General features: G+C 37.1%; 1 protein-coding gene across 3 annotated transcripts; it reads right to left on the bottom strand.

The window, feature by feature from the left end:
• Nucleotides 1-8,798: 8,798 nt before the first annotated feature.
• NSMCE4A (NSE4A component of SMC5/6 complex) lies at nucleotides 8,799-20,560 on the bottom strand. Of its 3 annotated transcripts, none has more exons than XM_087725919.1 (11): nucleotides 20,288-20,560; nucleotides 18,761-18,841; nucleotides 16,807-16,937; nucleotides 14,845-14,996; nucleotides 12,748-12,847; nucleotides 11,983-12,073; nucleotides 11,351-11,445; nucleotides 10,730-10,778; nucleotides 10,489-10,577; nucleotides 9,942-10,030; nucleotides 8,799-9,837 (listed from the first exon to the last, which is right to left on the bottom strand). In XM_087725919.1, the coding sequence occupies exons 1-10, from the start codon at nucleotides 20,343-20,345 to the stop codon at nucleotides 9,965-9,967; spliced, it is 912 nt and encodes a 303-aa protein (XP_087582045.1). In that variant the 5' UTR covers nucleotides 20,346-20,560; the 3' UTR covers nucleotides 8,799-9,837; nucleotides 9,942-9,964. The 3 variants fall into 3 exon arrangements, with proteins under 3 accessions (XP_087582045.1, XP_087582044.1, XP_087582043.1); XM_087725918.1 differs by having other exon boundaries at nucleotides 9,947-10,030; nucleotides 16,807-16,964; nucleotides 20,288-20,559; XM_087725917.1 differs by having other exon boundaries at nucleotides 16,807-16,964; nucleotides 20,288-20,559.
• Between the last annotated feature and the right edge of the window lie 996 nt (nucleotides 20,561-21,556).

The raw sequence follows: 21,556 nt of genomic DNA on the forward strand, positions 1-21,556 counted from the left end.
ACAGTTTTTATTTCTTTTTTATTATTATTTACTTATTAAATGTTTGTCGCCCATCTCGCCCCAAGATGAAGCTGTAATAAAAGCGTTAGCCTGCATCAGATTGATACGGCTACCTTACTGGGTTTTGGTTATAATATAGATACACACACACACACACGGATGGAGATGGATGGATGGATGGATGGAGAGAGAGAGAGAGAGAGAGATGATAGAGGGATGGATGGATGGATGGATGGATGGATGGATGGATGGATGGATGGATGGATGGATGGAGAGAGAGAGATGAGAGAGAGAGAGATGATGGATGGATTGATGGATGGATGGATGGATAGATAGATAGATAGATAGATAGATAGATAGATAGATAGATAGATATAGATGATAGATAGATAGATATAGATGATAGATAGATAGAGATAGATGATAGATGATGGATGGAGATAGAGAGATATGATAGATGGATAGATAGATAGATAGATAGATAGATAGATAGATAGATAGATAGATAGATAGAGATAGATGATAGAGATAGATAGATAGATAGATGATAGAGATAGATAGATAGATGATAGATAGATAGATAGATAGATAGATAGATAGATAGATAGATAGATAGATAGATAGATAGATAGATATAGATGATAGATAGATAGAGATAGATGATAGATAGATGATGGATGGATGGATGGAGATAGAGATATGATAGATGGATGGATGGATGGATAGATAGATAGATAGATGATAGATAGATGAGATAGATAGATAGATAGATAGATAGATGATAGAGATAGATAGATAGATAGATAGATAGATAGATAGATAGATAGATAGATAGATAGATAGATAGATAGATAGATAGATAGATATAGATGATAGATAGATAGAGATAGATGATAGATGATGGATGGAGATAGAGAGATATGATAGATGGATGGATAGATAGATAGATAGATAGATAGATAGAGATAGATGATAGAGATAGATAGATAGATAGATAGATAGATAGATAGATAGATAGATAGATAGATGATAGAGATAGATAGATGATAGATAGATAGATAGATAGATAGATAGATAGATAGATAGATAGATAGATAGATAGATAGATAGATAGATAGATATAGATGATAGATAGATAGAGATAGATGATAGATAGATGATGGATGGATGGATGGAGATAGAGATATGATAGATGGATGGATGGATGGATAGATAGATAGATAGATAGATGATAGATAGATGATATAGATAGATAGATAGATAGATGATAGAGATAGATAGATAGATAGATAGATAGATAGATAGATAGACAGACAGACAGACAGACAGACAGACAGACAGACAGACAGATAGATAGATAGATAGATAGATATAGATGATAGATAGATAGAGATAGATGATAGATGATGGATGGAGATAGAGAGATATGATAGATGGATGGATGGATGGATGGATAGATAGATAGATAGATAGATAGAGATAGATGATAGAGATAGAGATAGATAGATAGATAGATAGATAGATAGATAGATAGATAGATAGATAGATAGATAGATAGATAGATAGATAGATAGATGATAGAGATAGATAGATGATAGATAGATAGATAGATAGATAGATAGATAGATAGATAGATAGATAGATAGATAGATAGATAGATATAGATGATAGATAGATAGAGATAGATGATAGATAGATGATGGATGGATGGATGGAGAGAGATATGATAGATGGATGGATGGATAGATAGATAGATAGATGATAGATAGATGATATAGATAGATAGATAGATAGATAGATAGATAGATAGATAGATAGATAGATAGATAGATGATAGATGATAGAGAGAGATAGATAGATAGATAGATAGATAGATAGATAGATAGATAGATAGATAGATAGATAGATAGATAGATAGATAGATAGATAGATAGATAGATATAGATGATAGATAGATGATGGATGGATGGATGGATGGATGGATGGATGGATGGATGGATGGATGGATGGAGATGGATGGATGGATGGATGGATGGATGGATGGATGGATGGATGGATGGATGGACGGACGGACGGACAGACAGACAGACGATGATAGATAGATAGATAGATAGATAGATAGATAGATAGATAGATAGATAGATAGATAGATAGATATAGATGATAGATAGATAGAGATAGATGATAGATGATGGATGGAGATAGAGAGATATGATAGATGGATGGATAGATAGATAGATAGATAGATAGATAGATAGATAGATAGATAGATAGATAGAGATGATAGAGATAGATAGATAGATAGATAGATGATAGAGATAGATAGATGATAGATAGATAGATAGATAGATAGATAGATAGATAGATAGATAGATAGATATAGATGATAGATAGATAGAGATAGATGATAGATAGATGATGGATGGATGGATGGAGATAGAGATATGATAGATGGATGGATGGATAGATAGATAGATAGATGATAGATAGATGATATAGATAGATAGATAGATAGATAGATAGATAGATAGATAGATAGATAGATAGATAGATAGATAGATAGATAGATAGATAGATAGATAGATGATAGAGATAGATAGATAGATAGATAGATAGATAGATAGATAGATAGATGATAGATAGATAGATAGATAGATAGATAGATAGATAGATAGATAGATAGATAGATAGATAGATAGATAGATAGATATAGATGATAGATAGATGATGGATGGATGGATGGATGGATGGATGGAGATGGATGGATGGATGGATGGATGGATGGATGGATGGATGGATGGATGGATGGATAGATAGATAGATAGATAGATAGATAGATAGATAGATAGATAGATAGATAGATAGATAGATAGATACTCGATCCAGAAAGTAAAACGTTGCAGGGTTATAGTAGGTCAACTTTATCTTCAGACAAATAAATGTAACAAAAGGTAATGTTACTGTTCTATTTTTAAAGACTAGGAAGAACTTGAGGAATTTTATTTCAGGTGCCAAGGTTAATCTGAAGAGATGCCATTTTTTGTGTTTCCTTGGTCACAAAAAAAGAAAAGGCTGCTCAAAAGGCAGAGGTTAAAAGTGAGTATCTGAAAAAGCCTGCCAGTCATTTCAGGAAAGCATCCTAGGTCCCAAGAGTAAAAGTCTAATTTTATAATAATAGACAGTGCATATTAAAGTGATGTGTGGGCTTTTGTAGTGTTAAATTGCCTATTCTGCTCTTATATTGGTAGCACATCTGTTCTGACCCCCCCTCCTCCATCCAGTAACGACAGCCGAGACAAGCGTAAAATGGAATGTCCTTTAATAACAAGTCCAGACAGATAAGGACTTTGGCAGCAAGTCCGACAAACCTTGGCAGCAATGCAGACAAACTCTGGCAGCAATCCAGCCTGCCAAGTTCGTTTCTCTTTAGTCCAAGCGTTGACTTCTGCAAGAAGGGCGTGGCACAAGCAGTCTCTTTTATAGTCTGGAGAGGAGCTTAATGACCATCAGCTGAGCTTAATTACCTCCTGTAATTACGTAGTTGTTCTTGATGCCGAGTAGCCCTTCGACGGCATGCATCCCGGAACAACTCACAGTTGGTTTCTGGATCACTCTCGTCTCCTCCCCACTGATCCAAGGCTCAGGCGCCCCCCCCCCCCGGTGGCCAACCAGTCTCTCTGCCCCCTGCTCGAAGTCGGAACCCTGTCCAGGGTCCTCCACATCCTCCAGGGCCGACTCATAGGGCCCCTCGCTGTCGGAGTCTGGTGGCAGCTCCAACGGCTCCTGCCGGGCCACAGCACATCTAAGCTTTCTCTTTGTTGATAAGGTTCATCATCTTGTTGGGCATTGGGTGGCTTTTTTAAAATGAAGCGTGGAGTAATTCAAGTAGCAGATGATCAATTAATGTAGCTTTTGCCATCCTTCTTTTGGGCTACATTAAATTACCAAGAGACAATTGTTTGGTACATGCTCCGCTAGCCACTGCTGATTGTTACAGAGCTGAGAACTAACAATGGCCATTTGGGAGTTCTTTTTTGCACCCTCATTTATAGCTCCAATGTGGAGCTTTCCTCATCCCCAGGAAATAAACAGTCATAGCCCTTCAGCTGCCCAATTCTCTGTCCTCAGAGGAAGTGTTTTTCCGCAGCTTACACATTTTATGTAGGGCGGATTCTTCTGCATTTTCAACAGATCCACAAAACTAAACATACTTCATTCCCCACAACATTCATCCTGCTTCAGCTCAGTTGAGGACTGATTGCCTCATTGTACAGGTGCATTTTTTCCCTGTTCTGGAAATTCATCCAGCACTAAATATATTTCTTAAGACCTCTTCATGTATTAACTTTGAAAGGATGTGTGCTGCTGCTGTTTTAAATGTAACAATATTATCCATTTCTGTACAGCAGCAATAAATCATAATAAATGGCACTGTCTGGTTGGTTTCCACTAAACTCTTTTTTCCCCACATCCTTTCAGAAAAGATATGTTCATATAAAAGCAATGAAGAAACTAGAAAACCCTGCATTTTTGCGTCTGGGGCCTGGGAGTTGAACATTTTTTCCCAAATGATTTCCCATTTCCCAAATCATTATTTTCTTGCTATATACATTATGTGTCTATAGTGAGCCGATTCTTTGCATCTATTCTTTTCTGAATGCATTAGTATTCATATAATTTGAACTCGGGACTGTGTCCTGTTAATTTTTAAGCACAAAAAGTGACAAGGTATCTACTTCTGAGATATGCTGCAGAAGCTGGATATGGCAAGATCAGAAATACATATTATCATTTTGTCATATGGGTTTACAGACATAGACTCTTCATGGTATTGGACCTGGGTACTTGAGAGACCGCCTGCTGCCAATTACCTCCAATTGACCGATTAGATCCCACAGATTAGGCCTCCTCCAAATTCCATCCGCCGGCCAGTGTTGACTGGCGACCACTCGGAGGAGAGCCTTCTCTGTGGCTGCTCCGACCCTCTGGAACGAACTCCCCGTGGAGATTCGAACCCTCACCACCCTCCAGGCCTTCCGCAAAGCCCTTAAAACCTGGCTGTTCCGACAGGCCTGGGGTTAAAGAGCTGTTGCCCCCATCTCGAATGGTATGACTGTTGTGTGTTTTAAATTATGTATTGTTATGCTTTGTTTTTTAAATTTCTGTCTGTATTCCCCTTCCCTGGTTTGAGTTGTGAGCCACCCTGAGTCCCCTTCAGGGGGAAAGGGCGGCATATAAATGTAATAAATTGAATCGAATTGAATGAGAAATATAGAGCTGAGGTGGCGCAGTGATTAAATACAGCACTGCAGGCTACTTCAGCTGACTGCAGTTCTGCAGTTCGGCGGTTCAAATCTCACCGGCTCAAGGTTCACTCAGCCTTCCACCCTTCCGAGGTGGGTGAAATGAGGGCCCAGACTATGGGGGCGATATGCTGACTCTGTAAACCGCTTAGAGAGGGCTGAAAGCCCTATGAAGCGGTATATAAGTCTAACTGCTATTGCTATATAGTCCTTGCTTAACCAGCTTTCATTCAGCATATATTCAGTTATGATGGTGCTGAACAAAGGGCAGTCCTCTAGCTTCTGGCCCAAGGTCATGTGAACAAAATTCAGTCCTGTCACATTTACAACCGCAGTGCGCCTTTGTTCTCTTTGCCTCCCTACTTCCACTATCCTGGCCATGCAAGGGGAGATGCTGTGGAAATGTTTAATAGACCAGTGATCCTCAATCTTTCTGGCTTGGTGGCACAACATGGGGAGGGGACGGGAGGGGTTGGTTCTGTGAAAGTGGTAGGCATGTGCATGCAAGCACACCCAACTCCATTTGTATGAGTGGCCCAGGGATTTGGGATCCCTGAAGGTAGTATAGTCCACCAGGTAAGAACTATGAGCTGTGTCACATCAAGCTACTGATCAGGACCTCCTTTCATGTACCTGCCAAGCCCTCCTTTCACAAAACAACCGGTACAAAAGGAACTGGTGCAAATGGCAGTTTTGACTGCACCAGTTATTTAAGGAAACTGGCCAGCGCGGAAGAGGAGCCAGGCGGTAATGATGGGCAGTGCAGCCAGTGGCCAGGGTGATTGATGGATCAGAAGCCAAAAGTAGGGAGATGGAAGGGGGGGGAGAGGTTGCTGGGAAGAATTGGAGGCAGTCCCTTACCTGCCGAGATGGCGCAGTGGTTAAATGCAGCACTGCAGGCTACTGCTAGATCAGCAGTTCAGCGGTTCAAATCTCACCGGCTCAGGGTTGACTCAGCCTTCCATCCTTCCGAGGTGGGTAAAATGAGGACCCAGATTGTTGGGGGCAATATGCTGACTCTCTGTAAACCGCTTAGAGAGGGCTGAAAGCCCTATGAAGCGGTATATAAGTCTACTGCTATTGCTATTGCTACCTTCTAAGAAGCCAGGTGAGTACTCGCTTAACGACCATGTGGATTCATACAAAGATTCTCAGGACTGCCCTCCCCAAGTTGAGCAGTCATGCGACATTTCACTTAACCGGATCACTTGGCATCAAGTGAGGGCTACTTGTACTTCAATAATTACTGGCTTTTTGATTATGTGCCATCAAGTTGCCGATTGCCTTTAGTTAATCCACTATTTAATCCTTATTTAAATTGTTCCACTCATAGGTGTGGAATATTTGTCTAGATGTGAAGAAATAACATTGCAGATTCAGATATTTAAGACCGTGTTTTTCAACCACTGTGCCGCGGCACACTAGTGTGCCGTGACATAGTGTAAGGTGTGCCGTGGGAGAATTACTTTATATATAGTCAATATAGGCACAGTTAAAAATTTTTAACACTTTCTAATGGTGGTGTGCCTCGTGATTTTTTTTCATGAAAAAAGTGTGCCTTTGCACAAAAAAGGTTGAAAAACACTGATTTAAGAGATGTGTTCAACAAAAGGCGATGAAATATTCTTTGTACTTTGAATTCATACGATGCTGGCATCATCATATTATAACATGTATACTAAAGACTTAGATGAAATGTATACACCACCTAATCCAAATGGCCCTGGCACATTACAAGCAGTCCTCGATTTACAACAAAAGTTACAAGCCCCACTTCCAAAGGTATTTACAATCCGATTCAAAGTTCTGACTCCCTCACCCCAAGGTCATTTTGGGTGCATGGCAATTGGCCTGCATTTACAGCTATTTACAGTACCCCCATCATGACCAGAATTTACATTTTTTTGCTGTTAACCTGTGTTTAATTTCAGTTTCCAGCAAAATAACATCCATTCACTTAAAGACCATGCAAAAAAGGTCGTAAAATCATGCACAATTACCTGATGACCCACCTAATGACTGTTACAATTTACGACCCGTATTCTTTGCTCAATTACTCGTAAGTCGAGCACAATCTGTATTCATTAAATCAGTGTTTCCCAACCTTAGCAACTTGAAGATGTCCGGACTTCAACTCTCAGAATTCCCCAGCCAGCGAATGCTGGCTGGGGAATTCTGGGAGTTGAAGTCCGGACATCTTCAAGTTGCCAAGGTTGAGAAACACTGCATTAAATAACAGTAGTATATGATCAAAGGTATTTTTTCAAGAGACAGCTGGACTCTCTTGTTCTTCTTTGAAAATGTTTCACTTCTCATCAAAGAATCTTCTTCAGTTCTGAATGGATGGGGGAGCGAGGAATGGAAGGATTTTCAGCAGCATCAACTCTTGTCACCTACAACGCTGTGAAATATCTAACTACCCAATCAGCTCTTCTAATCGGCAATACCACCCATCACACCAACAAGTCACAGGACTTTGCCAGCAAGGTTTGCAAACTAAAACTGGACCCTAAAATTAGTTTATTAAGACTGCGTGTTCACTGACATTTATTAATGCAGTCAGACTACAACTGTCTAAAATCTGCTCATTTGGATTCAAAAATAAATCTCCTTGATGCATTTATATTATGTATTATTTGTATGATGCATATTAGAAATCTAGTGATGGAATAATATGTGCTAGGAATGGAAGAATACCATAGAATTTTATAAGTTAACTAATTCAGCTTCATTTATTTTTGGTATCAGCTATAATACCACTACACTTTGTTATCTCATGCAGCGTTCCAAGAAAATACTTTTAAAAGAGTAATTTATAAGGTGCAGGGTAGCTTACAAGCATCTACTAGACCAGTGATGGTGAACCTATGACACGCGTGTCAGTGCTGACACGCGTAGCCATTTGGGGTGACACGCACAGGATTTCATGCGATTCATCCTCGGCTCCTGCACAGCCGCCGAGGATGAAAGAATCTGTGCTGGAGGAACCGGGGGGGGGGGGGGCGGGACGTGTGATCTCCCCCTCACTCACTTACTGTATCACCGCCGCCCCTTTCTGAGCGCACGCACGTCATCAGCGCGGTGAGGGAGGACCCGCAGGAGAGGAGCGCGGGAACAGTGCGCGCCTCTCTCCAGTCAGGCCGGCACAGAGAGTCTGCTCCTGGGACTGTCGGTTACGACCGCACCACAGCAGGGAACAGCGGAGTGCCAACGGGAACTGTGAGCGCCATTATACATTTTTGTAGTTTAAACTATAAATTGCGCAAAATTATGTTTTTGTCGAAGTGATACACAACGCGAGTTATGCTCGATTTTTTGCCGATTTTTGACACACCACGCCAAAAAGGTTGCCCATCACTGTACTAGACTGTACCTATAGTCCAAAAAGTATTTTCAAAGGCAAAACTTCTATGTTATCATCTGTATTTAATATTTGTATTCATTATTCTGTAAAGGTTATCAAGCTTGCGCAACTCAAAAATGACTACAGAGACATTTGAAATTGTTAATCTTAAACACACAACCCGTTGTAAAAGTGTATCGAAGTGTTTAATTCCAAGTGGTTGCTTCTGCCAAAGTTTCAATAATAGGGAGTGACATCCACAAGTAACTTTGTTCTTGTAAGCCATTTCTCAACGACATTCTACTTCATCCTTCTTTTCACCATAAACATTTGAATGCTTATGCTAAATGCAGAATTACAGCCAAATGGTATGATGGAGGAAAGCAAAATATTTCAACTAGGTAAGTACATTCTATGATGTAGAGCGTCTGATGCACTTCTCTTCTCAGCCTTTCTTCCTTCTTGGTCTTGCATTTCCACTCCCCATTTTTCTTCTCTACACCACCATTCACAAATAATGAGGTTCAAAATCTATGGAACTATAAATAAGCTCTATAAAAGTGCATATTCTCCTAAACTAAGATATAATTAACACATACTGCTGCAACATAAAGGAACTGGGAGGGTACCATTCTAGTCCTTTAACATTTAAATGTTTTAGGCACAACTATCTATGTCTTGCAATATGAATCTCCTTGGACATTAAAGATTATTTTAAAAAGGATCTTTAACTCAGTCTTTTTCAGGCACATAAAAGAAGGTATGCTCTGCATCACTCCAAAAATACAGAGCAAACTCCCTTGGGAACTCTTTCCACCTCTGAAGACGGATCAAATGTCTTCTTTACTGAGATGTATCATATTTTATTTGTGTGGTTAGCTAACTTTTTGCTTTATGGAAAAGTGAAATATAAATTCAAACAACATAATATTGACCAAATGAATGTGTAATAAGACAAAGCCGATTCAGAATATAAAATCTACAATGAGACTAATTTGCTGTTACAGCAAATAAATAATGTACAAAATGTTGTATAATACAACATTGTTATTTAGAAAACCTGCATGCATTCCACTTATTCAAGCAAATATACAATACTTAAACAGGAAAGTTTAGCTCATTTCCATCCAAGATTAGGCTGGTTCTTAAAGACCTATGGAGGATACCTGTGTAAAAGAATGAGGTTGAAATCTGCAAAAGATAGATAAAATTCAAGTCAGCCCAAACTAACAATTATTGTGCTTGAATATCAACAACGAAAATGATATCAAAAAAATTAAAGAAAAAAATAGTACCTTACATTCAGATCAGCTTCATCTCATGTCTGTGACTGTGCAAGAGGTGGAATCATTGGCTGTGAAATTTCAAATATATCCACAATTTTCTATGTGAAAATAAAAATTTAAAGTCTTTTAATCTATAGTATTATAGATAAAATGTGCATTAATAAACATATCCAACTTTCAGCCACCATTAGTTAAAATATTATGCTGTTAAATGCAAAGTTATTGCAAGTTAACAAAGCTTCTGACTAACATTTATTTTTACCAAACAATGTAAACTCTGGATATGTGCTGCATTTTCTTTTAAGATGGAAGACTGTATAAAATACATAAATGAAATCCATTGCTATTTTGATAAATAGCCTATCTTACACACATTGAAGGAAGAAAAGAATAGTATATTTTCCCCTTCAAAATTACAGAACCAGGAAATTGCCTTTCCATATTTTTAAGATCTAAATAATAAAGTTTTGCTAATCATAGTTGTAGCATTTTAGGTACAAAAACTCAGTTCAGGAATATTTAAAATAACTTCCGGAAATAAAATAATTAACTATACCATCCATTCTTGATAGCTCATTGATATGACAGCTTGCTTCCGTGCGTGAGAATCCTCATAATTTTCTATTCCTTGTGGACGTAAAGGCTCTAGCAAAATATTGTATTTTGGGGACACATGTTTATATTTAAAGAAATGAAAATTCAATTTCACTAAAACAATATAAATTCAAGTATATGTCAAATTAAGAGACGAAGACATTTTAAAACAATTCCTAGTGTTAGAAATATTGCAACATTACCTATTATAGGAAGCTTATCTTGATCCAGTTTTATTCTTGCAAGTCCATCCTAGGAAAAAAAAATCAATTTACCTCTAAGAAAGCAAACCTATCAGAAATAGGTTATGGAATATGAAATATATTTAGTGGGCTGAATTCAACGGCAATAAGAATGATAAACAAATTTAGCCACATATTATTTGTTTGACTTTGATTAGGTTAATTTTATTATTACAACCAGTTATATGAAATAGACTATGATTCAGTTATGGTTTAGTACAAAAAGCAAATCCAGTCATTCAGGAATTAGTTCCAGTTTTAATCTTTTAAACAGTAAATAGATGTAAGATTTAAAACAAAACGTGATCCATATTTCAAGTGTCTAAATATCATAACATATTATTTATAATTATCAAGCTTCTTTCAAAATCAATTTATTACCACTGTCAAAGGGAATCTGGTTTATAAAAGTGAGGTTAGTAAATTATAAACATACATCAAACTATTTCTATTACATAAGAGATGAAAGAAGAATTAGTCAACCAGCAGTCCTCCAACATGGAGGGTCCAAATCTTGTGTTTATATTTGTGGCACAATACATTTTGCTTTTATAATTAAGGGAGTAAATTCTTTTTCCTTACCCTTATTAAGAATGAGACATGAAACATGTTTTCCACAGTTCGTGAGAAAGAATTTGGGTCTGTCACAAACTCAAGGAAGGATATTGGGGTAGAAGCTATAATGTAAAAACAACATACTTTTAATATCGATACATTCATTTAGCTGTTCAGCCTATTTCTAGTTTATTTTCTGTGTTCAACATCATCTAACTATAATTTATCTATGAATGGAAAAAATTTCTAAGCCCACATTTAATAGTTTTCACTATTCTTTTTTATTTATTTAAAGGTAGGTCTAATCATGGTCTGCAGCAGAATGAGAAATGCAAACTGAATTTTCTTAACAAACCTTAGACATATGCTATCTAAATGATTTTCCTACACAAAAGTATTATCATAACATCAGATTGAGAAATATGTATATAGAGAGCCAAATTAATGTAACTGAGCATTTACAGTACAAATATCACAATGAAAATTAAGCTAATTGCAGAAAAAAATACAGCTAAATGTTTCAAGCATACAACCTCTTTACAACTTCAAATGATCTTTTCTGCTCAAACATTTTTGTTCTGGCATCCTCGATCTTATACTCTTCGTATCCTAGCCACCATAACAATACTTAAAGGAAATGCTGAATTCCCTTAACTTACGCTCTTCTGCGTAATAGGCTTGTAAGAATCCCAAAATCCGTTCTACTTCCTTTTCAGTAGCTTCTTGGTGAGACTCTTCCATTTTCTTTAACTAAAAAAAGAATTAATTTAGCAAGTTATTATCAATATAGCTATATTTTATGACAATGTTACAGTAGTCTTCCCCTTCCATTATAATATTCTTAATTTCTTTTTAAAATGTTGCCGTTTTCCTTAAAGCATACTTTATTATGGTTGCTCATAACCAGCAATACTTTCATCAATGCAAACTTGATTTGTGGGATAAATGAAATGATTTTTAAAAAGAGTAAATATCTGAGGATGAGGATTTTCTTTCTGTTTCCTAATAGATATGTGATGTATGCAAACATTCTCTTATCTAACCGATAAGGAGAATGTGCAAAAATAGAACTGACCTCAAATAATTCAACTGATATGAAGAATAAGCTTTTATATAAAGAATAAGCTTTTAAAGTTGACTTTAAAGTTTTATGCACCATTTACAAATTACAATAATCAGCTGCTTCAAAGGACATTTTTTTCAATGTATGTATATTAGAAGATTATTGGGGCAAATATTACATCCTCCTTCTGTACAATGTCAGAACCAAACATCTGCAAAAAATCATTATTCATCATCAAGCTTTGTTATAACAAAAAAAAAATCTATTTACGTGTCCTCTTCTGTTACCGTGCTATGAATTTCAGCTGGAAGTTTCTCATCCCCAAAGTAACATTAGACTTTACTTCTCACATGTAACTCACTTGTGCAGGCATTACTCTGTTTCCATCTGAAGTTGCCTTCTTTCGTTGCCTTTCAATTCGTGGCCTTTCAACCGGAGGATCAGGAGTAAATGTGCCTAACCTAAGCCAATGAAAACATTGTTAATTCTTTATATGGGGCTGCCCTTGAAGAGCATCCGGCGACTTCAGCTAGTCCAGAACGCGGCCGCGCGAGTGATTGTGGGTGCACCTTGGTTCACCCACATAACACCTATCCTCCGCGAGCTGCGCTGGCTACCTGTCGATCTCCGGATGCGCTTCAAGGTGCTACTAGTCACCCATAAAGCCCTGCATGGTAGTGGATCTGCGTACTTGAGAGACCGCCTTCTGCCAATTACCTCCCTGCGACCAATTAGATCTCATAGATTGGGCCTCCTCCGAATTCCATCGGCCAGCCAGTGCCGGCTGGCAACTACAAGGAGGAGGGCCTTCTCAGTAGTAGCCCCGACCCTTTGGAACGAGCTCCCCGTGGAGATTCGTACCCTCACCACCGTCCAGGCCTTCCGCACAGCCCTTAAGAACTGGCTAGCCCGTCAGGCCTGGGGACAAAGATAGCCGCCCCTCCCGAATGATGAATGAATGTTGCTTATTATTTTTTACTATATGTGTCTACGTCATTGTTTGTATTCCCCTTCCTGATCTTTATGTGAGCCGCCCTGAGTCCCCTCAGGGAAAAGGGCGGCCTATAAATGTTAATAAACATCTAAACATCTAAACATATAACATTCCAAATAATCTGAAGACATAACACTGTAATTTTGCAAACATGACCAAGAAACTAGAAAAATGTAGCAACAGAACACCCACCCACCCCCCAAAAAACCCACCCTGCTGAGATTAGATTTTTTTTCAGTTTTAATGCCTTCAGACCTAATCAAGTTTTGATGTTAGAGTCATGTCAGGATAATTCAGATGAATGCAAAATCTTAGTCTGGTTACTCTCAACTATACACATTTCTTGCTCTTATTTCAAATTTTAAAATGTTATTACCCAAGAGCAGGGGTCTCCAAATTTGGGAACTTTAAGACTTGTGAACTTCAACTCCCAGAATTCTGGCTGGGGAATTCTGGGAGTTGAAGTCCACAAGTCTTAAAAGTTCCCAGATTTGGAGACCTCTGCCCAAGAGCAACAAAAGGAAACATTCATAGAACACCTTTAAAGCACTTTGGAAAGAATACCAATTATGGAATAATAGCAATAGCAATAGCAGTTAGACTTATATACCGCTTCATAGGGCTTTCAGCCCTCTCTAAGCGGTTTACAGAGTCAGCATTTGCCCCCAACAATCCGGGTCCTCATTTTACCCACCTCGGAAGGATGGAAGGCTGAGTCAACCCTGAGCCGGTGAGATTTGAACAGCTGAACTGCAGTCAGCTGAAGTAACCTGCAGGGCTGCATTTAACCACTGCGCCACCTCGGCGCAGTGGTTAAATTAGGGTCAATAGCATTTTCTATCAAGAAACCTCCTTGCCCCAAACCGATTTGATGTAGGTGACATGGAAGCTGGGAATGACAACATAATAAAAGGTCTTCGGTTTCTTTATCTGCAGAAATCTTACAAGTCCAATCAGATAAAAAACATAAAACCTAGGTATCTTGCTCACTTCAACGAGGGTTCAGGCATTCCAGAAAACTTCCAGAAAATATATGTGAGGCTTTCCAAAGTGCTGAGAACAGCTGAGAAGAGCCGAGGTGGCGCAGTGGTTAGGGTGCAGTACTGCAGGCCACTTCAGCTGACTGCTAGTTCTGCAGCTCGGCGGTTCAAATCTCACCGGCTCAAGGTTGACTCAGCCTTCCATCCTTCCGAGGTGGGTAAAATGAGGACCCGGATTGTTGTTGGGGCAATATGCTGACTCTGTGAACCGCCTAGAGAGGGCGGAAAGCCCTATGAAGCGGTATATAAGTCTAACTGCTATTGCTATTGCTATTGCGAACAAACCTCAAAGAGAATAGTAGACAAATTATAATGTGCAAGATTCTTTAATTGGGCTATTCAAGTCCCAAGCAACAAAAAAATCTATAGCGTAATTCTTGTGAAAGTTATCATACCAGACTGAACGGTGGACACCACAACTCACATGAAATGGAAAACAGGGGCCCTCCTAAAGTATTTGTTTGCTTCTTCACCAAGTTTATGCCAAGCATTATTAGGTAAGAATCCACCAGCAACCTGTTCTTCTTCACTATCACTTTCTTCCACTTCCAAACGATTTAGACCCATAAGTGATAACTGTAGAAGAAATATATCACGGTATCAATTTGCATTTTTATACAAAATAATGACAATGCAAAATTAGAATCTGATTCAAGAAGAAATATGTTAAGGTGCACAATATTTTGAAGGTAATAATATGCTTATGAAGTTACCTTTATATTTAAACCTATACAGCAGTGTTTCTCAACCTTGGCAACTTGAAGATGTCCGGACTTCAACTCCCAGAATTCCCCAGCCAGCATTTGCTGGCTGGGGAATTCTGGGAGTTGAAGTCCGGACATCTTCAAGTTGCCAAGGTTGAGAAACACTGCTATACAGAATGATACTAACTACAGTGCATTGCAACTTTGATCTGAAACTACAACATCTTAATCAATTTATCTTGTGTTTTTTTTAAACAGGGAATTCCGTTTAAAATATGTGGTGTATGTTATCTCCTTGCACATACCATTCCCCCACCTCCTCACCACCATCTCCAAAAATGCAGAACTATTTACATAACTGAAATTGAGGAGGCAGCCAATTCTCTTTGAAGTGGTACAAAGAACTATTTGAACTGCCTTACAGACAAAACAAGCAGACAAATATTTTTCCCACCCACCCCCCAAACCCAAACTATCAGCAAGTCTGGTCTGTGATGCCAGGTTTAAAAAAAATGAAAATCTAAAGAAACTTCAGCAGTAATTTTTAATTTTCTTTGGCTCATGACTGGTGATGGAGCAAAAACGAACTGTGACAACATGGTTTACAATTCTAACTATCCAGTACAGCAAAATAATTCTACAGGATTAAAAAAAATGTTTGGATCACTACATTTTTGATACTGAATAGTTTGATTTTCAATACTGCAATAATTCACTAATTTGAAGTTAGTGTGATAAAACCAGAGAAGAGGTTATAAAGCATGATAGCCCAAGAGTTACAGCCTGCATTTAAAATAAGCAATGGGGTTCTAACATCTCTATTAAAATATAGGATTAATGCAACAGCAAGATAACAATCTGGTTCCCACGAACTGAAGAACTTCAAGTGCACTGCATACTTTTTTTTTGCTTTCAGATTCTAAAACTGATATTTCAGCTTATATGAGTGAAATATTTAAGTATACTTTAAATATTGCTATTAGGTTTGCTAAAAAATATTATTTCAAAGTTTAAACAATGAATACATGATGAGTTACTATAATGAAATGTTGATGGGAATATTATATATATATATATATATGTGTGTGTGTGTGTGTGTGTGTAGGTCTTTGGTTATTCGGGTTTTCTCTTTCTAAAATTGGAGGTGTCTTGGCCAGTGTTTTTCAACCTTTTTTGTGCAAAGGCACACTTTTTTCATGAAAAAAATCACGAGGCACACCACCATTAGAAAATGTTAAAAAAATTTAACTCTGTGCTTATATTGACTATATATAAAGTGTTTTTCCCACGGCACACCTTACACTATGTCACGGCACACTAGTGTGCCGCAGCACAGTGGTTGAAAAACACTGGTCTTGGCGACGTTTCGACGAAGTCTCATTCGTCATCTTCAGGCTTCGTCCTTGCTCTTGGAAGCACGAAGCCTGAAGATGATGAATGAGACTTCGTCGAAACGTCGCCAAGACACCTCCAATTTTACGCGGAAGAAAACCCAAATAACCAAAGACCTACATCCTAACACCCGCGAAAACCTCAGACAATATATATATACAATCAAATTCTATTTAATAAAACAGAAAAGCCTTATATTACTATAATTATATTGCTATATAAAAGCCTTATATTACTATATTCTATAAAACAGAAAAGCCTTATATTACTATAGAGCTCATGCAACTTACCAAATCTCCAGCAAATGCAGATGGATCAAATATTGTCATATCTGAGTGTAACTGATTTGCTTTTTCTTTTCCGATATTTGATGCCAAAACTAGGAACTGGGCATCCAAAGCAGCCTCCCTTGCCCAGGACACTGTTTCGAGAGAAGAAAAATTGTTTGCTAGATTCAAAGGGAATGGAAGACAAGAACGTAATTTTCATTAATATTCAGTTTTTGATGAATGCTTGTTATTTCCGAGAATCGCAAATTAACTAAATAAGAGCAAGTTAACAATCCAAAGGGGTAGAAGAAGAAGAAATGCATTTCTGAGAGAATTCTAAGCAAGATATGCGCCCAATTATTTGCTGTATGATAAGATATATCTATAATTGGCAGTATAGTAGTCCTCGATGTATGACAATTGAGCTCAAAATTTTTATTGCTAAGCAAGTCAGTTGTTAAGTTTTAATCCATTTTATGACCTTTCTTGCCAGGTATTAAATGAATCACTGTAGTTTGTCAATAACACAGTTGTTAAGTGAATCTTTGCTTCTCAAGATTAACCATTGACTTTGGTCCCCAGATCTATGACAAAAGGTGATCACGTGACCCCGGGATACTGCAACTATCATAAATACATGCCAGTTGCCAAATATCCAAATTTTGATCACATGACAATGCAGGTTGTAAGTTGTACAACAGTTGTAAGTATAAAAAATAGTCATGTCATATTTTTCTATCTTAGAATGATCACTGAATGAATGGTTATAAATTGAGGACTACCTATATACAGATAATAATCTATAAAAAACACTGATTTAGTATGGATCAACTAGTTGCATATTTTAATAATATTAACAGCTGAACAATATAAAAACATTGAATACTGTGGCAATGACAATGCGGCATTGATGCTTTACAAAATTTGTTTAAAAAATCTTGGATAAGTTTAGAATCAGGCCTCAGATTCCAAAACACCAAGCTCTAATTTTTTTAAAAAAATTCCTAAACTTCAGAAATTAAGTTTTAAATCTTTCAAGATAACACAGTAAATCAATGAATAGTAGTGTCAAGAATGACAATTACATTTCACAATCATGCTTATATTATTATCAGCAACACAATTGCTAATTGGCTAAAAACAACAACATGTGTACTAGAGGTTTCATTTTTCTCCAAATGAAATCAATTGCTCTTCCTTGAAGCTTAAGATTCAAGGTTTTATCAATCAAGGATTGTCTCTAAAGTGCACTACTATGTCATTGAAAAAGGAACCAAAACAAAGCCACTATCAATCAGAACTAGGTAGCCATTTGAAAACTGAAAAGGTAGCAAAGATTATGTCTTTATTGATACTACCTTGTAATTACCTTGTAATTTTTATTCATTTATATCACTTAGCATATTGCTTGCTTATTCTATGTGTGATTACTATGTTCATTATTACATTATTATCTTGTAAAAAGCATGCTATGGGTTTCTATTAATACTTAAAACAATAAAAACTATTCTTCCTTCTGAGTTTCATACTTTATCATTTACATTCATATCACTTGATGTAATATTTACTGCCCACCAAATATGAAATAAAAATGAAATTGATACTATCAATCAAAAAGAAAGTAACATATGATTAAGAAAGAAACCATTAGAGAGGAAATATATTAGATTGAATTTTTAATTGCTTTTAATTACAGGGAAATAATTTTAGGAAAATAAAGTAATTTTCCTCTCTGCTGGCCTCTTCCAGTTACGTCAGGCCTATAGTAAATTAAACTTCTTCATGTTTTCTGAAGAATACAGGTAGCTACTATTAATAAACAAAATGATTGATATTTTCCTCACTAGAATAAGTTGAATGTATTAAAGTAGCAATGTGACACATATTCTTTCCTTTTTTATTTTATTTGAAGCTTCTAGAAATTTATGGAAAATCAAGCACTGAAAAAAAATTTTTGCGATAATTCTCAACCTACCTCCAGAGAAGAGTTTATCAGCATCTTCTAGAGCTTCTGTCAATTTATCATTATTGGTGCTCAGCATCAGCTCATGGTTTTCTAACAAAACAGGGGGGAAACCATATTTAATCATTGAGAAACCTAAACCAAAAAGGCCACCCCATTAAAACCAGTATATATATCAGTGTGTATACGTATACGTATACGTATACGTATACGTATACATATACATATATATACATACATACATACATACATATATATATATATATATATATATATATACACACACACACACACACATATATATATATTTGTTGTATTTGTGCTGATAAAGGGAGACTAGTATAGATCTATTTCAAGCTATTTAGCTCTCATCAGCTAGCCATATGGCTAGCTGATGAGAGCTAAATAGCTTGAAATACATCTATTCTAGTCTCCCTTTATTTATTTATCAGCACAAATACAACAAATGTAACAAAAAAAGGGAACAGAAAAATATTGGGTTTCTGCCTGGATGGTCTCTTGTGACGAGCCGAAGGACAGAGAATGGAAGTGTGACCTTCCTCCCATATTTGGGCATACCTGGGGCTGTAAAAATCTATATATATATATATATATATATATGTATATATGTATATATGTATATATGTATATATGTATATATGTATATATGTATATATGTATATATGTATATATGTATATATGTATATATGTATATATGTATATATGTATATATGTATATATGTATATATGTATATACACATACATACACACACACACACACACACACACACACATATATATATATAGTCACAAGAGACCATTACGACAGAAACCCAATATTTTTACTGTTGCCTTTGTTACATTTGTGTTGCATTTGTGCTGATAAATAGTCTCCCTTTATTTATTTATCAGCACAAATGCAACACACACACCAATTTGCAAGATATATATATACATATATATACACACACACACACACACACACATACACACACACCAATTTGCAAGATAAGAGTTCCATTTCTTGAAGCCCAAGATGCACAAAGATTACAATTCAGATTTATATTTAGAATACATTTTAATAAAGATTTGGTCACCCTCCGCCCCCCCCCCCCGCAAACTGAGGCATTTAGACTTCATTCATTTAGAAGAATGGCGATTTAGGGCTCTCAAGCTCCATCACCTCCAAACAAGCAAAGTTGGGGGCGGAAAAGATGCAAGACTGGAAATTGCACCCCATCCACCTTCCCCCAGACAGGAAAAAAAGAATCCCCAGACAGGAGAAGAGCAGACAATCCACCCTGGGTCTCGCACGATCCTAAGACGGATGAGGTTACCTGGTTTGGGGTAAAGAGGCGCCTGCAAGGGAACAAGGAAGCCCGGAGACCCACCCAAGGACGCACCGCCTCCATGCAGACAGGGGTCGAGCGTCAGCGGACCGATCCAAGGCCACCAGGCCGGTTTCCTGGATCAACCGGGATTACTTCGCGCCATTTCCCTCCTAATTTGTGGGGATGGGGGGGAGGCGGAGGGACTTACGCTGAACGGTAGAAATTAGTTCTCGGTACTGTTGGCGGAGAATGCGGCGCGTCGTCATTTCGTCAAGATTCCTCCCCGGAAGTTTTCACCTCGAAACGGAACCAGACGGGCATTTAAGGGCCCAATCCCTGGTACCTGGAGTAGCCCGACATGGCATTTAGAAGCTCGGCCAGGGACAAGATGAGGCAGCGCTCCCGGTTCCGCCTCTGGCCTCAGTCTCCGATCTCTCTCCTCTCTCTCTCTCTCACCCCCTTCTCAGCTGTTCTTCCTCGCGCACTGAACGCCGGGAAAAGGGGGCGGCGCCAAGCCTGACATAGAGATAAATAACGGAGAGAGAGAACCCTCAAGGCCGAGAGGGGAGTCGCTGTTGTCACAATGGATTTTAGAACGAGGCAGGGTCATTTCGCCGGAAGGGAATAGGAATGAATAGAAGAGAATAAGAATAGGATTAGAATAGGAATAGGAATAGGATAGGATAGGAATAGAAATAGAATAGAATAGAAATAGAATAGAAATAGAATAGAAATAGAATAGGAATAGGAATAGGAATAGGAATAGAATAGAAATAGAATAGGAATAGAAATAGAATAGAATAGGAATAGAATAGGAATAGAAATAGAATAGGAATAGAATAGGAATAGAATAGAATAGAATAGAATAGGAATAGAATAGGAATAGAATAGAAATAGAATAGAATAGAAATAGAATAGAAATAGAATAGGAATAGAATAGGAATAGAAATAGAATAGGAATAGAATAGGAATAGGAATAGAATAGAATAGAAATAGAATAGGAATAGAATAGGAATAGAATAGAATAGAAATAGAATAGGAATAGAAATAGAATAGAAATAGAATAGAATAGAAATAGAATAGGAATAGAATAGAAATAGAATAGGAATAGAAATAGAATAGAAATAGAATAGAATAGGAATAGAATAGGAATAGAAATAGAATAGGAATAGGAATAGAAATAGAATAGGAATAGGATAGGAATAGAATAGGAAAGGAATAGAATAGGAATAGAATAGAAATAGAATAGAAATAGAATAGGAATAGGATAGGAATAGAATAGGATAGGAATAGGAAAGGAATAGAATAGGAATAGAATAGGAATAGAATAGGAATAGAAATAGAATAGAAATAGAAATAGAATAGAAATAGAATAGGAATAGAATAGAAATAGAATAGAAATAGAATAGAAATAGAATAGAAATAGAATAGAAATAGAATAGAATAGGAATAGAATAGAAATAGAATAGAAATAGAA

The sequence above is a fragment of the Thamnophis sirtalis genome, unplaced genomic scaffold, assembly GCF_051295495.1.
Source record: "Thamnophis sirtalis isolate CommonGarterSnake01/CBP01778 unplaced genomic scaffold, rThaSir2_p1.2 scaffold_11, whole genome shotgun sequence".
In the NCBI taxonomy this organism is placed as follows: Eukaryota; Metazoa; Chordata; class Lepidosauria; order Squamata; family Natricidae; genus Thamnophis; species Thamnophis sirtalis.

What these genes read in the sequence shown, in the direction of transcription:
- NSMCE4A (XM_087725918.1), bottom strand. Translation starts at nt 20,345, where the DNA reads ATGACGACGCGCCGCATTCTCCGCCAACAGTACCGAGAACTAATTTCT. An exon ending in AGCCTATTACGCAGAAGAGC is followed by an intron (nt 11,446 to 11,982) that starts GTAAGTTAAGGG and finishes TTTACATTATAG; the next exon opens with CTTCTACCCCAATATCCTTC. An exon ending in TGAGCTATCAAGAATGGATG is followed by an intron (nt 10,031 to 10,488) that starts GTATAGTTAATT and finishes ATTTTCACATAG; the next exon opens with AAAATTGTGGATATATTTGA.